The following is a 16,089-nucleotide window of genomic DNA, read 5'->3' as shown; positions in this document are numbered from 1 at the left end:
CAACATCTATGGGCGGCCTAACCCTACCCATCTTCTTGTGTGGAAACCCTCATTCCTTCCATTTGTACCCACAGTCTTACCCACAGCAGCCCAAGTCTGCATCCAGAGGGTTCAGTCTCAAAGCCATCTGCAGTAATTGCAGAATCAACTGGTATTTCTGAGAAGGAGGAGACAGCTGGTGGTCCAAATAAAAATGTCTCCCTGGAAGCCAAGCCTTTGTGTGGATTGTGAAGAACTAGCACGGTTCACCCAGAATCAAGGTGAAGCTCAGGAGAAGGGACAACATTGAATTGATTGGGCTCTGATGGGTGGTGAATCGTAGGAGTGGTAAGTTTTGACTGGTGGTGGCCGGGTTCATGTTGTCCCAGGAGAACTCGTCTAGACTAAGCAGTTGGCGTGTATCTGCCACTGATGGGTCCATATTGACTGAGTCTTCATCTGAAAATGTACTATTTATCTCAGAATTAAGGCACAGGCAGAAAGACAATAACATAAAATGAGATAAGATGTACCTACCAAACCACTGATAAGGAGACACTCACACGGTAACAATAAGGATTCAAGTTGTTAACTAAGGGAACTGAAAAGGTAAATACAAAATACATAGGTGAGTGAAATTGTCTGTCATTTTGCTGTCCCTCAGCAACAGGTGGTTGCTGAGGGACAGCAAAATGAGTATAGAAATTAAATGCAAGTATGCATTTTTGCCTGTTTTGTTTGGCAAGCTAAAAGCAGACAACTGGTCTATAAGCATTATGTGAGATGACTGTGGAGAAAGTTTTTAGCTGAACTATACAAATGGCCTGCGTCTAAAAACTTACTATATCATGTTATGATATATCAAAATCATATCAGGGTTTTTATTTAAAAATATATTGTGATCAGCATTTGCATTTGCTGGTGTTATTTAGTTTTTTTTAAAATATTTTACACTAGAGGGACACATATCCATTGAGAAATGCATAATTCACAAAGGGGGCGGAAACGCTCTACGTCACCAAAAATTGCCCTACATATAAAACACGTTGCTGTGTAGTTTCATTGAATGGGTATTGAGATTTTGGCTCTGAGGAGACATGAAGCTCTCGTTGGCGTTCGTTTTAGTTATTACCAACACATTACATATTGCTTCTAAATTCAGAACGAACATATTAACATATTGAGAGGAATTGACGTCAACCTTTTTTCCCACCGTGCAGCATTGGCCAGCATCACCCGGTAAGCTAACGACAAGGGATTAGCTAATGCTAACATATATATAACTACAGCAATGATGCATTTTAGCCATTTGATCGTGGCTGATCACTCTGTCTTTTTTAAAGACATCCAAAATTTATGTTTACAAATACCGCACCTTGTTGCTAACAATAGTTGTGGTAGGGTACTTGATTTCTGATCAATCACTTGGGTTATCAAAGCCTTTGGCATTCAAACTTGTCGTCTATGTTTCCACCTTCATTTCACTTGCCAAACTGATCCCTGTTACAAATTAATGCATAAAGAAACGTGTAACTCACGACCATTACAATAGGAATTGATTGTGTTGTTGTGGGGCATTAACAGCACACATTGGAATGAATGACCGTTGACTCTAAACTTGTACATAGGTGGTGGTTGTACACTGGAAAACAAGTTATTAGGGGAGGATATGAACAAAGCACTGTGTCAGATCTCACCTTTGTTTAATCAAGCTGCGTTTGATAGCGTTTCTGTGTACTAGAAGTAGGGTTAGGCTATCTGTAGTGTTTTGGAGAGGAGTTCCAACTCTCCCTTTGGAAAGTTATCATTGTGCCTGTTACTGAAGGTGACAAATGTGCAGTAGTCTACTACTTTGTAGTTCACTCATGGGGTCACCGTATGCTTAATTTATAACTAGATAACACACGACACCTTGCTTTGACTATTACATGCCAATTGCTTTCCCCTTGTCTTGAACCATATCCTAAAAAATAATGGTCTTCATTATTCATGACCCCATACTATAATCGGTCAGCAAGTTAGTGGCCAGGTGAACAATTAACAGGTTTAAGACTGCCATCATATAATTTTTTTGAGCAGGCAAGCAGTTTGGTTAAGGGTCAGTTAACCGCCCTAATATTTGAGCCATTACCTTCCCGGCTAATTACAGTGGTGGGTTGATGCAATCTTCCCAGTACCAGGTGATGCTATAATTATAGTCAGTAATTATGGTCAGTAAAGAATAGCAGGTCTGTTGGACTGTGGTGGTTTGGCCTCCCCCTACACACCCTCATGCTATAAAGTAGGCAATCTACTCATTGTGCAGATAGAAGAGCACACAAACAGGCAACACATATTTGCTGGAAGAGGAGAAAACGTAAAAGTCAAGATCAGAAGGGCAAGTACTCTCCCCGTCACAATAATTGTTAATTTCAGGCTATGATTGTATCTGCTTTAGACCGTTTGTATTCTATACTATGGTCTACTTGGATATTTGAAAGCGTTAAGGCTTTTGTTACTGGTTTAAGATGGAATTTGTTCATTATGTTAATGTATTTGTTAATTTTAATGTATCTTTCTAGTTAACATGTTTTTTGGAGGTGTGTGAATTATATTAGCAGAGGGGTCAGGAAAAGCACTTCACTATTTGTGAACTAAAGTGGCATAAAAGAGGACTATGCCTAATGAAAACACATCGAGGGCTACTCTTACAAAGAGGCCAGATGTTTATCACATAGAATTGTTTTTGCAACCCTCAGGAGTAAAACTCAAACTGTTCTTCACTGTACCCCCACTTTCATGAAAACATCTCTCCATTCCACTCTCATGAAACAGAAATACTCGTCAGGGTCAATGTTGGATTTTGCATGTGACATGTCCCAAAGTCTTTTTCTGCCCTGAGGCAGCGTATGAAGGTGATGACGAGAAGAGGTTGCCTCAGCAGGATGTTTTTGTGTAACCGAGGCCCCTCTATGGGAATGTTTGTGTGTCTGTCTTTGTATTGGTGTGCATGCGTAGAGCAAGTGAAGTCTCTCGTTTTCATGCACGTGGATGAAGAACAAGTAATACAGAGTTAGTTAGGGTGTTTTTCCCTCCAAAGTAAATGTACTATATACTGCAGTAACTTTGGAGCGGTATAAACAGTACAAATTTACACAAAGAGAACGGCCGGCTGGGAACGGTCTGCCTGTCTCTCTCGTTCAATATATGTCAACAACCTCTCCCAAACTTTCTTCTAATTTGTAAAGATTAAGTATGACCTCTCACTCGGACCATGTTGGTTACACAAACACACGCGCTCATGTACCTGCTGCATATTAGATACAGCTGAAGGCTTTACTAGTTCTTATCTTGTAGACACACACTCATTCTATATGCTTATAGTGTGTACTGATTGAGAGCAGTGTGCCCTGACACTTTGGTGTCTCTCAAGGCTTTTAACCCAGTTCAAATGTTTGCAGGGAACTGATTTCACAATTCTGTCCGAAGGGGTTAACTGGAGAAAGGATTTGGTTTGACCACATTAACCTCCTCCCTATCCTGCTCCCAGCCGTTTCCAAGGCGGTGGCCTTTTGGAGACCAGTTGGAGTTTTTGTCTGTCTGCAAATTGGAGTTGTTATGTTCTTTTTTTTAAATGGAAGATATATTAAGCTGTCATTTTAGGACATGGTTATTGCCAAGTTGGCCTGGTTTGATGATAAACCTCTGCTACAAAAGTTGGTAGCTTGTAAAGGCTAAGATGTCTTAAGATGTTTTTGTCTCCCTCCGTTCCACGTGTATAGCCTTCTAGTGTACTTCCACTGTGCTGATCCGAGTATGTCATGCTTCATGAATTCGGATTTCAAAGCAAGGAGTAGGTTGTAAAAATTAATAAGGCGCTGTACCGGTCTGGTTTGATGCCGACAAATGTATTCCTCTTTAGGAAAAGGTTCTCCAGTCTACTTTCATCAGAGCAAGGCACAAAAGGACAAAACTCCCAATACCTCTCTTGCGTGTCCCACAGCCATGGTGCTGACTTCAGGGCACTCAAGAAGCCGGCCCAGTCGACGCATCTCGATTATGTTCTGCATGTTTGAGACGAGATGGAACGGAAGCCGAGGTTCACAGTATGGATGTGTATCCAAAAATCGGAGGAAACTGTGATGCTGTAACTTAGTCAAGGAAACCAAAATACAAGATTTTTTCTCGTGTATTTTACTTTACTAGATGAAACAAATTTTGAAGTGTTAAATTGGCTTTCATCAATGTTCATCTTTTGTTGTTGCATAAAAACAGAATTGAAGTTATTCTACAAAGATGCTAGATTATTCTAATAGTAGCCAATAACCCAATAACGGGTGAAGTGTTGGAGAAGAGAGGTGTTAAATTACTGTTCTTCTTTGCCCCTCAGGCACTTATACTTTTGACAGTAGCTGGTAAGAGTGCAAGACATGCAAATAAGCCAAGAATGAGCACAAACCTCTCTCCTTCAAAAGCCTTTGCCGGGAACCCTTCCTTCACTATCCAAGCCTTTCAGTGCCTGCATGCCGCAGTACAGCAACAACCTAATTCCAACCCTGGATAGTTCAAAGGCCTTTACTGTACGCAGCAGCAACGCAAGTAACAAGGAATGCTCCCACTGCTAAGCCATGTGTGGTTTGGCAAACTGAGCGGCGATGCAGGTTGGAAGGTTTATCCTGGAATCAACTATTTATATTGTATTTGTGTTGTATACTTAGTGCTGCAGCATTGGGTTAAAGACTGGCTATTTTTTGATCCAGTTTTCTCTTTCTTCTTCACTGGGCTGAAGCCTAATTTGCTTATTGGTCCTCTCTTCTTACACAGCCTCCCTGCGTCCCTGCTGTCGGAGCGACCCGCGGCATATCTGTGGGGAAGACTAGCCTACCACCTAACAAGCACTAACTCAACGGATTTAAAAGGGACAGGTGAGTGGTCTTCAGTGAAACGAATGAATGGATGACTCATGCAAGTCCCTGTGTAGCCTAGGTAATTAACTCGGAGGTGTGTGTTTCAAGGCATCTATTACATTCTTGTGTGTCATATCTAATTGTATGTATGTGTGTGTTTGGGGATGGTTGCAGCAGGGCGTAACCAGTCTTCTCTGGCCTTCTCTGTACATTAGTTGACAGTTTACCCTTTGTATACCTCCAATTCTCCCGGTTAATGTTTTTGTTCTGTGTCTTGTGCTGTGGCAGCATAATACATGCATTATGTGTACTGCCAGGAATATTGTTTGCATGGAATTTGGGTAGATAAGATAACAATTAAAATGGCAGCTATTTTGTAGGTCAATTATCCACCAAGCATGTTGTATACATCTGAGTGTAAAATGGGTCACTAGGGCTGTAAGCCGCAGGAGTTTCATGTGATTGTACAGAGATGGCGTCTTTTCATCCATCCGCCTTCTCCTTATAGAGCTCAGATTCCAGGCCAGTCTAGACGAAGCCATGCCCCGTCAAACTCATCATGGCTGTCCCACCACAACCACCACCAACTCCTTCAGGCTCCATCGGCCGTGGCTGATGTTGGTCCTCATTATTCTCCTGTGTCCCCTGGACAATGTGCTGGCCCAAGGAGAAGGCAGCGCCCAGGCTCAGGCCCAGTCTCCCACCGAAGTCCTCCAGGGCCTCCTGACCCGCTATGGGGACAACTTCACCATCACAGTGCCCCAGCTTCGGGCCCTCCTGTCCCACCTAAGTCGGGACCAGGGGGACGATGCCAACAACACCTCCATCGCCACGACCGAGAGACCTCCGGTGGCCACGCCCAAAGCCATCAGCTCCAAGGTGAGGATACTGCTTATGGGATTTCCCATAAGCAGCAGAGCTGAAGTCAATGCGTCCTCATTTTGCTCATGCACATTGCCTATTTAGTAGCAGAAATATGCCTGGCAATGTCTATCTGTTGCGGTCATTCTAAATAAGTCGAAGTGTTATGGAAAATGTGCCACATGTAGTACATTTAGGGCTATCAAATTTCCCGTTCCACTGCAGCAGAATAATGGACGAGGATGGACTGTCAGTGACATACTTGGTGATCCTCAAATCAATAACATTCAGGGAAACAGAACTGGGGAGCTGTGTGATATGAATACGTTAATTCAATGCTTTTTGGACAACAATATTAACCACATTAAAAGGTAGTATTTGTTGAGGAACAGAGGGTCAATTCGTTTGGTTCTGTAGGGCAAGTACCCAGGCTGCTGGGAGTTTCCTTGTACGTTGTGCATAGTTTTATGCCCCGAGAAAGGAACAATTAGCTGTGGAATTAGAATCCTTGTGTGTATGTTTGTGATCTCTTTGTGATCTCTTTGACGCATTGTGCATTCGAAGATCATCTGATAACAAAACAATAAGACAGTTCATACCTGAGGAATGCTATTAGACCAGTGCCTCTCCCCCTAACCTGAGATACTTCATGGCAGTCTGTATGTGTTATCTGTTAATGAAGCGGTGCCGGGAATCCCACAATGCATGCTCTGTGGTAAAAAAAAGTGGTGTGATGAAGCATGTACCGTAAGTTTGATGGTTTGCTGGCTCTCCCCCTCCAGTGCCTGGCGACAGATACCTTGGCCGTATATAACTTCAGCGAGCAATCACGGCTGGATGGACAGGGCTTGCAGTTGTTCTGCCCCACCATGCTACAGCAATTGGATGCCGGTGCTTGTGGCATGGAAAAGGAGGAGGGGCTTAGCAGTGAGCCCGCTCCCAGACCGACTGGCTTAGAAGGTGAGCTATGGAATGCCCTTTTTGTCACCTGTTCTTTTTTCTAATAATCTGTCAACGGTCCACAATTAATAAAGGGGTTGTGTTTTTTCTGGCCTGTGAAAGAACACGTATATGAAATAACTTAGATTTTATTTCAAACTTGTTTTGCTATATCTATCCCATAATTGAGTCAATTTCATGCATATTGTTTGTACTAATCACTATAAATTGAGAACACGTATTCTTTGCCTGGAATCGAACCCTGCTTTTGTACACAACTACCCGACACAACCAAATAGTTCACTGAACAAAGCTCCTGCATGGCAGTAACTGTGAAGATAAGATTACATCTGCATCGGTATCTGCCCCATGAATATGTCATTGCATCATCATTACCATGGGGATGACATCAGGGCCATCAAAGCCCCTGTCCGCCACAGCGTGAGATTGCATTACCGCCTGTGACTTCTAAAACCGCCTGAACGCCCATCAGACCTCGCTGTTTCTCCGCAGTCAGCAGATACTTCCCAGGAGGAGCGAGCGCTCCCAGGTAAAGATGATCCGTGGAAGGGAAGCGAAGATGCTGTCTCGGTGAGACTGCGATGGTGCTCTCCAAATGTCATCCCAGCTCTCTCCTCGCTGCAACTCCATGTAGCTGCCCTCCCTCCACCCACCACCCCACATATCGTCTTTGGCAATCCTGGCCTAGATCCCCCCCCCCGCACCCCCTTGGGTATTTGTTTCCTTTCAGATAGTGATTGAAGCGCTGACGTGCAGCAAAGCCTACGTCCTTGCTTGCTTGTCTGTTTGTTTAGCATTGTTTGACTTGCTGAGTTGGAAGCATAACGGCCGGGGGAATGTTGCACGCTTTTTTTTTCGAAAGCTAGCAAATAATACATTCCAACGTTCAAGGAGACGTTTGCATATCTTATAGCGGATCCGGGCCATCTCCCACATCTAACGGAAATCATGGGGGATTGTGTTTTTTATTAAAATGAACACCCCCCTTACCGTGTGAGCACATGAACCCAACCGTCCTGGTGATAGAGAAGCACAAGAGATTAAAGAGCCCAGCCTTTGCTTGACTTGGCAAGACAACAGCTGACCCTCAAAGTGAGGAGCACTCTTGCAGCTTCTGCCCCCCCGTAGCGCACAAACAGACAACCCCACTCTGGTTTCATCCTCAGTTTAACAAGAAAACTGAACTGAAACTTAAAAGGAGTCCGGAATGTTTTTTTAGAAGTTGTGGTAGATTCAGATGTTCTCTGTGCAGACTGTGGATTTAAATTTCTGAATTTCTGCATGCAATTGTTTTATCTTTTCTCTCAACAGGTCTTCTTTTCCACTAACAATACATTCTTCTTCTTATTCCCTCTGTATTCCCCTTGGACCACCACTCCACGAAGCCCATTTGACCCCAATCTCTCCTCTAATGCTTCACTTTTCTCCTATAAGGTTCAGAGGATGTCGGCTCGGTGACTCCGTTTTATGGTTGTTGTTGTTGCAATAATTAGTTTTAAGTTTGAACAGGAAGACCTTCAAGGCCCGTGTGTCTGTGTCTGTGTCTGTCTATTTGTGTGTCTGTGTCCGTGTCTGTCTCTTTGTGTGTCTGTATCCATGTGTCCGTCCCTTCTAACGCGTGTGCGTCCCCTCCCTGTTCCCGCGCGGCGGGGTCCCAGTGTGGGGCTTCTCCTTCCTCAGTGTGACGCTGGTCAGTGTCTTCTCCCTCACCGGGGCCGCGCTGGTGCCGCTCATGACCTCGCGCCACATGCGCCGCGCCCTCGCCTTTTTCATCGCTCTGTCCATCGGCACGCTCTTCTCCACTGCCGTGTTCCAGCTCCTGCCCGAGGTTTGCCCCCCTTCTGTCTGTCTGTCTGTCCGTCCGTCCGCCTGTCACTCCCGACAATCAGTCCCTTGATCCAGTGGGAAGGTTTGAACGCTCCAACAGGCTGCGTATCTCTCCATCTTTTTCTCTGGGATTCAGTATCACATGACGGGGGATAATGGTGTACCCATGGGCAAACGCACAAATGGCCTGAGGGCCTCATTCTCCGTCCCACCCCCTACCCCCCAAGACACCCCTCCTTTTTCTTTCTTTTCTCGTCTTTTGTTTCCTGTAATTTTTCTCTCTTCCTTTCACAGGCTTAAATGAGCACCTTGGAAGAATGGGTTTTCAGTTCATTGGTTCTTCTGCCTGAGGTGCCTTTGCTAATCAAGTGAACTCGGGGAAATAACTCTGTGTGTGTGTGTGTGTGTGTGTGTGTGTGTGTGTTTTGTGTGTGGCCAACAGTTTCTTTTTGGGATTTAATTTCCTTTTTTACAGCTCTTTTACAACAGTATGAAATGCAACAGACTCCTCAGTATGAAATACACTATTGGGCTTAGCGCTCCTGCTTACAGTCCTGCTGTATACTGGTATAGTGGCTGTGTTCACCAAACGATGAGCCCTTTCATTGATAAGAAGCTGCTTAGTCTGCGGTTTTTGTAATGCTGCAGTGTCATCAAGGTTACCATCTGGGTACAATACTACCACTTAAAATCTGGTTTACCTATGTTTGACTCATTACTCATGACTAATGACCCATGTTTGTTAAAATACTATGTTAAAGTGTTGTTTAAGTGCCAAATGAAGGTGTGTGTGTGTGTGTGTGTGTGTTTGTGCAAGTTCTTTAAAGGGAATGCTTGCTTACAGCAAATTCATCTCGATTGTTCACAAAGGGTGCTATTCTAATCAATCTCAATCACTCTTTTGGTCCTGGGGGCGTTTTGGAAAGGATGACCATTAATTGCACCTAATTGCACCTTTACTCTTTCAGGACGTGCATGTCGCCCTGACATGCACGTGATCTCTCATGGTGGTTTATTTCTAATTTGGTGCTATTTTAATATTGTCCTGGTTTCTCCTTTTGTGTTGGCCCGATGGAATACCCTCATTCTAAACACTTTGACTAATCAACCTCTTTCTCTCATTTTGTTTCGTTCATCTCTTGTATGTGGTATGTCTCCCCCCCCCCACTTTCTATGGTTCGCCGGCGGGTCAGTCTGGGGTTATGGATTCCTGTGCGTCACTCTGATCTCGCTGTGTTCGCTGGTGGGCGCCAGCGTGGTTCCCTTCATGAGGAAAACCTTTTACAAGCGCCTGCTGCTCTACTTCATAGCCCTGGCCATTGGCACGCTCTACTCCAACGCCCTCTTCCAGCTCATCCCGGAGGTAGAGTGGTCTAGTGGTCTAGACTGTAGTGCAAACACAGTTCCTGCAAAAGGAATAGAATTGATCAAAATCAATTGCTTAACATTATCCAAAGCTATTTGATACCGCTTTACATTTGGCTTGGGATATCCCATCCCAACATCTTCCATTTTCTTTTAAGTAGGCAATTTTAATATTGGTTTTATATAAAGCTGAGGCCACACATTTTCAGTTTAAATGTATAATTATGGAGACTTTGTTGCCCACAAACATTAACAAATTCATCTTACAATGTTTGGTCTCCTTTCTAATCGCCTGTATTTTCCAATTATCATACCTGCTTCTTGTTTTTTGATAAAACCAAACTTAGGGACGTTTTAGGTGCCGATTTCACCAGCACACGCTAATAGTCACGCTAATATATTGCTTGTATCTAATCTATGACGAAAATGTTTAAACCTCAGTCAAGCCAAGTCATGTTATGTTCACCATGTATCTAATAGTTTTACCGTGGATCTTAAAATGGAGATCGAGTGGTAAATGGTTCATGTTTGGAGCCTCCCTGCTTGGCTTTGGCATAACCACAAAGGGTTAGGTTCCCTTTGCCAATACGTCCACACATATAAGCCAGTTTGTCGTTCAAACCAGGAACTGTTTTCCCTGCAAGAAGCCAACTGTGCTGGGATAAAAAGGGATTAGAAAGTTCAAAAGGACTGGATTGTTTGGCAGCGTTCCTTCTTTGTGAACCAGCAGGCAAACGTCAGTGAAGGGATGAAAAAATGTAAGGACAACCGGTTCACTCTTGATTCAAGTCACCAGTAAAAGGTGTGTTAGTCAGTGGAACCAACAAGCGGTGTCTTCCAAAGAATACCTAACTTCCCAACCGGCTTCATTGAAGTTCAACTGATCTTGAGTCAAAGTGTTGTTTATTTGATGAGAGGAACAGTCCACTGGAGACCTGGTGTATGCCGTTTATACTGTCCGATGCTGTGCCAGCGGCCCCCAGCGGGATTGTGTGGTTTTCAACGCCCCCTTCAACGTGGTTGCCAGGCCAACACTGCTTCTTTTTGTGTGCTAGGCGTTTGGCTTCGACCCCACTGTCAACAACTATGTGTCCAAGTCCACGGTAGTTTTCGGGGGCTTCTACCTGTTCTTCTTCACGGAGAAAGTCCTCAAGGCCCTGCTGAAACGGAAAGATGGGGTGAGTGGATGGCGTCGCCTCATTTTCATTGTTCTGGTTAATTTTTCTTTGCGTAGCTATGTGTTTGCTTACGTCCTAAATTGGCGTCTTTGATTTTTTTTAACATTTTGACGGCATTTTTATTGACAATCCCTGAGTAATATATTACTCGGATGTTGTGTCCCTAGACAAACCTTTTTAAGTCCATTGGAAGTGGTTGGTCTGGTTGTGCAGGATGCTTTTACCAGGAGCAGTCATACACGTTTGGGTTATCCTGACTGTACGTCGTATCCTCATCAATTAATAAATAGATTCAGATCAAAGCATTTTTGACAAGTTCAATTTACATTAATTTAAGTGCAACCCTTGGCCTTGTTTGGTTAATAATTACATCATATAATTATCATAATAGGATAATTACATTAAATCAGAATAAGAAGCCTTATATCGGCTTGTATCAACGTTTTAAAATCAAACAATTAAATGATGTACTAAACAGCTAATTTGTTAAAGAAGTTGAACAGTCAACTCAAACACATTATGCAAATGCGCTGCAGAGTGTAGGACAACCGCTCCCTCGAAGTCCTCATCACTTGTGAGGGCCTGTGAGGCATCCACAGGGCTATGACAGTGATTGACTGGCCCTGTTGTGTCTAATAATTCAGCTTTGAATGGCTCAAATTATGAATGTAGTTGTTGTTTTCTTTAAAAAACTAAAAGTATGCTTATTTCTTCATTGGCAACTCTTCTTTTATTCCATCTCCCCCAGGAACATGGCCACGGCCACAGCCACAGCCACTTCCACGGTTCGGAGTGTTACCTGTCAGCCAACGGTGACGCAGAGGGCGTGCGGGAGAAGCTCCAGGCCAACGGGGAAGCCCTGGGCGACAAGGCAAACGCAGGGGAGGGAGAGCTCATGCTTAGCCCCACACAGACACCACAGGTGGGGAGCCGAGGGCTTGGAGTGGCCACGCACCTTGGGGATGATTATATTGGGGTGCATTTGAAGTGCCAGTGAACCGAGAACCGTCCGGCCTCTGGTCAATGTAGAATGCTGCGTCCAAGAGAGGGCTTCAGACCCTTGCAGCAGCTTCTCAGACACTATAATGCAATGGTGGGACTCGCTCATTGCGGAGCACGTGAATAAAACAACCACATGTTGTGAAATGTCAAAGCAAGGATCAAGGACCCTATTTTTTTTTATTATTGTCCGAACAGCAGCTTACATTTCTCACATGAATACATCTTTCCAACTTCACTAAATTGCTGAACTCTCTGTCTCTCTGTCAATCTGTCTGTCTCTATCTTTACATGTCTCTGTCTCTATGGTCCACCAAGTATTAACATCGCCAAAGCAGTTGAGCAAAACGAAACAAAGGGACCAATAATACCACAACTATCATCTGTGGTCATGTCATCATTCAAAACGTCTCCTCTCTCCCCTGCTGTGGCAGGCTTCCGCGGGCCCCGAGGCGGGTGCGGTCGCGGGCCCCAGCAGCAAAAGGGGGGGATGCTACTGGCTGAAGGGGACGGCCTACTCCGACATCGGCACGCTGGCCTGGATGATCACTCTGAGCGACGGCCTTCACAACTTCATCGACGGGCTGGCCATCGGCGCCTCCTTCACGTCCTCCGTGTTCCAGGGAATCAGCACCTCCGTGGCCATCTTGTGCGAGGAGTTCCCTCACGAGCTCGGTGAGTCAGGGCACCACCCGTCAGGGTCGGAGATGTGTTGGTAATATTGGTGAATTTGGGGCGCCACGCTGGTACAGCTTCAAAAATACAGCACAATGTGAAAATAAATAGTGAAATAGATAAATGGTTCTGTATGTTTGTTTATTCACATCTACATGTAACGCATTCAACTTAAATCAATCCAACTCTATTTGTGTTGTTTTTATGTTTTTTGTTTTCCTTCCAAAACATTATCAGATGTTCTATTTGTAGCTCGACTCGTGCCCCTCCAAAGACTATTTCTCTTTGTTCTCTTCATCTCTCTTTCCTACTCCCTGTCTGCCTCCAGGGGACTTTGTTATCCTGCTGAACGCTGGCATGAGCATCCAGCAGGCGTTGTTCTTCAACTTCCTGTCTGCCTGCTGCTGCTACCTGGGTATGGGCTTTGGTATCCTGGCAGGAAACAGCTTTTCGCCTAATTGGATTTTTGCCCTGGCTGGCGGAATGTTCCTCTACATCGCTTTGGCGGACATGGTAAGTGTGTGTGTGTGTGTGTGTGTGTGTGTGTGTGTGTGCGCTCTTTCTTAAGAATACTCATAGACACGTCCTATCAGGAATGGGGCAGTGTGTTTGTGCGTGTTTTTGGACACATGAGTATGACGATCACAGATGACCAATAATGGAACCCCTCTGAGTAATAATTGTGTTGTGTGCTCGCTCTCTCCCTCTTCCGTTTCCTCGTCCCCCTCCCAGTTCCCAGAGATGAACGCGGTGAGTCGGGAGGAGGAGGAGGCCGGAGGCAGCAGCTTCATCGTCATCTTCGCCATCCAGAACGCAGGGCTGCTCACCGGCTTCGCCATCATGCTTCTCCTCACCACCTACTCGGGCCAGATGAGACTGGACTAGCACTGTGGGAGCGCATCGGTGTGCAGAGACAGCTGGGCCCTGGCTTAAAGAGCTGTACGTGGGTGTGAACTGTACCAAACTAGACCGGATAGCATAACGGGCTTGACATGTTTTCACCTCGTTCTTTCGCTCTTTCAATCTAGTTTCAACTCATTCCTCATCAGTGAGGCTTTGGTGCGGCAGGAACGCAACACAAGCCGGCCATCGCAGTACTCGTTCATATGCAGTCTGATTGCTATAGAGTTGTGAAGGGCCCAGTGTCCCTTTCTTTTGTTCCTTTTAATTTTCTTCTGTCCGTTTTACCCCTCCTGTATGTGGACTATTCCTGTGTGCCAGGCTGGAGATATCCAGGTAACGCCAGCCCTCGGGCTACAAAGTACTTTTAGAAGCTTATCATGAGCGTGAGCACTGTAAGGCCCATGTGTGCTGAACATGAACTGATGTACAATACTCAACCACCTGCTGAAACTGTCCTTCATTCGTCATGCTATTGATCAGCCGCTTTGGAGCTCTGCTCTTCTTCAACTCCTCGTTCTCTACTTGGGCTAACTTTGACTGGAAGGATACGCATTTATATCTGTAATCGTTTGTACGCATAAACGTTCCCAAGCAGGGATAACCGTTACTTGATAGGCAGAGTTTTTTTAATTTTCTTTCTTTGTTTGCTTCTATTCAGAACCAAAATAGTACAAATTAACAGGATCTGGAGTGTCGACCTTGAAGTCACTATGGCTAGACCGTGTGTGTGTGTGTGTGTGTCTCTCTCTTTTGGTTTTGTGAAAAAATATATATATACGGAATCTGTTGAGAGACCAAATATGGGCAGGCCATAAAGAATGGCGAAGGGCTGCATTGGAATATGTAACCCTCTCTAGAAAGACAGACTTCCCATCTCTTGTGTGAGATCCCTGTTTTGTGCGATGGTGTACTTAAATCCAGTGAGGATGACTTAAGACCATACTTTAACCTTTTGAAGTAGATCCAAGGTTGTTTTAGCACATGAAGCACATTTCAAATACCTGGTCCTTCATCAAACTTCCAAGGTCATTTTAGATTGTGTCTCTACCCTGCCATTTGTGCCCTTCATTACCAAAGCATTTAGTCCACTATCGGCATTTATCTTACCGTCATATTCCAGGGGATGGATGCAGAATACTTGTCCGCACATCTTGTATACTGTTTTCCTATAAGATATGAATTTCAGAATATTTGTACATTTTACGATCTATTTAAAAGTTTTGTTTAAATACTGTAAAATGAGTAACCTAGGTGCATATGTTGACAATGTGATCATATAAGAATACGTGTCCGTCTAATTCTTATAGAACAACATATTCTGTAGCTGGCTAAAACGCTTGTTCATTAGGTCAAACTATTTAAAAGTTGAGGGAAGGGAGAGACTTTTGATTTGGGGCAGTTTGGCGTGGCTAAGTTAAATTAGGCATGACAGCATTTAGCAGTTTGATCATACAAGCAGCATAATTGACATTAGTTGTTATGGCTACTCTTGTCAGTCAACTGGGATATTAAAACCTTATGTTGTGATTTTAAAAGGCAGCGTTCAAGAATAGGTTGGGATTAGTAAAGTTGAGCACATGTCTATGGGGCCATGGTGGACTCAGCATGTGTGTAGATTATTATTTTTTAAGTCTAGTTCCCCAACTTTCTGATGTGGCTAGAGCCTGCTAAGACCTACAGAGTTGTGTGATTATTATTTTATGTTATACAGTACAGTCAGCCTTTATTGAAAAACCTATTCTGTCCATGCAGAGTATTTCAATCTAAGTGTATGTCTTAGTAAATCCGCAGATCTATAACTGTAAGCCATTTTTGTGTTGAGGCATTGCATTTCCAAACCTTGCAACAGTGTACCATAAGGTACTTGAAGTCTTTCCTGGATAATGTATTGCTTGAGCCATGTAATTATTTTTCTCATTACTTTAATGCTTTACTTATGTATGCAAAGACGATACATCATTCATCGTCACTTTTTACCTCAAGAAATGTCCACAGAAATAAGTAAATCTTATTGATGTTGTTTTTATTGTTTTACATGTTTTTTTCTTTGTCAAATGGTTCATGCTTTGCAAAAGATCCTAGTGTATGTTCACTTTTCAAATGCAGTTTTCTTTTCCATGTGTATCATGCTGGCTTTAACTTAAATCATTGCACATGCATCCAAAAAACAACAGAAATATATAATTTCACTGTCCAAATATAATTTAGCTGATCAAATAAAAACAATAATGATGACACATTTTGCCATTGTTCGGCATATATGTGGGTTACTGGGAAATGTGACACCCAATGTCTATTTTATAAAAAAAAAACTTAATTTTCTGTTTGTGGGAATGTGTTTTTATATATAAACAACCTTTTCTGTGAAAATATTGTGACTATTAATTCTTAAAACCTTGAAATGTGCTTGTTAAAACCAAATAGGGTTTATTTAATGGACTTCTACCTTAACAAAC

At 43.7% G+C, this 16,089-nt stretch overlaps 1 protein-coding gene across 5 annotated transcripts; it reads left to right on the top strand.

The window, feature by feature from the left end:
* Window positions 1–147: 147 nt before the first annotated feature.
* Window positions 148–15,997, top strand: slc39a14 (solute carrier family 39 member 14). 5 transcript variants are annotated; one of them, XM_079744102.1, is made up of 10 exons: window positions 148–327; window positions 4,783–4,883; window positions 5,374–5,744; window positions 6,509–6,686; window positions 8,345–8,514; window positions 10,934–11,056; window positions 11,805–11,978; window positions 12,490–12,730; window positions 13,059–13,243; window positions 13,463–15,997. In XM_079744102.1, the coding sequence occupies exons 3-10, from the start codon at window positions 5,406–5,408 to the stop codon at window positions 13,613–13,615; spliced, it is 1,563 nt and encodes a 520-aa protein (XP_079600228.1). In that variant the 5' UTR covers window positions 148–327; window positions 4,783–4,883; window positions 5,374–5,405; the 3' UTR covers window positions 13,616–15,997. The 5 variants fall into 5 exon arrangements, with proteins under 5 accessions (XP_079600228.1, XP_079600227.1, XP_079600229.1 ...); XM_079744101.1 differs by lacking the exon at window positions 148–327 and adding an exon at window positions 1,061–1,218; XM_079744103.1 differs by lacking the exon at window positions 148–327 and adding an exon at window positions 4,597–4,619.
* The last annotated feature ends 92 nt before the right edge of the window (window positions 15,998–16,089 follow it).

The sequence above is a fragment of the Pollachius pollachius genome, assembly GCF_949987615.1.
Source record: "Pollachius pollachius genome assembly, chromosome: 1".
Lineage (NCBI taxonomy): Eukaryota > Metazoa > Chordata > Actinopteri > Gadiformes > Gadidae > Pollachius > Pollachius pollachius.
The sequence above is the reverse complement of the archived record's forward strand: the minus strand, read 5'-3'. Positions and strand labels throughout refer to the sequence as shown.

Excerpts from the sequence above, each read along its gene's own strand:
- slc39a14 (XM_079744102.1), top strand. The coding sequence starts at position 5,406 with ATGCCCCGTCAAACTCATCATGGCTGTCCCACCACAACCACCACCAAC. Across the intron at positions 5,745-6,508 it reads CCAAAGCCATCAGCTCCAAG|TGCCTGGCGACAGATACCTT; the intron begins GTGAGGATACTG and ends CTCCCCCTCCAG. Across the intron at positions 12,731-13,058 it reads GGAGTTCCCTCACGAGCTCG|GGGACTTTGTTATCCTGCTG; the intron begins GTGAGTCAGGGC and ends GTCTGCCTCCAG.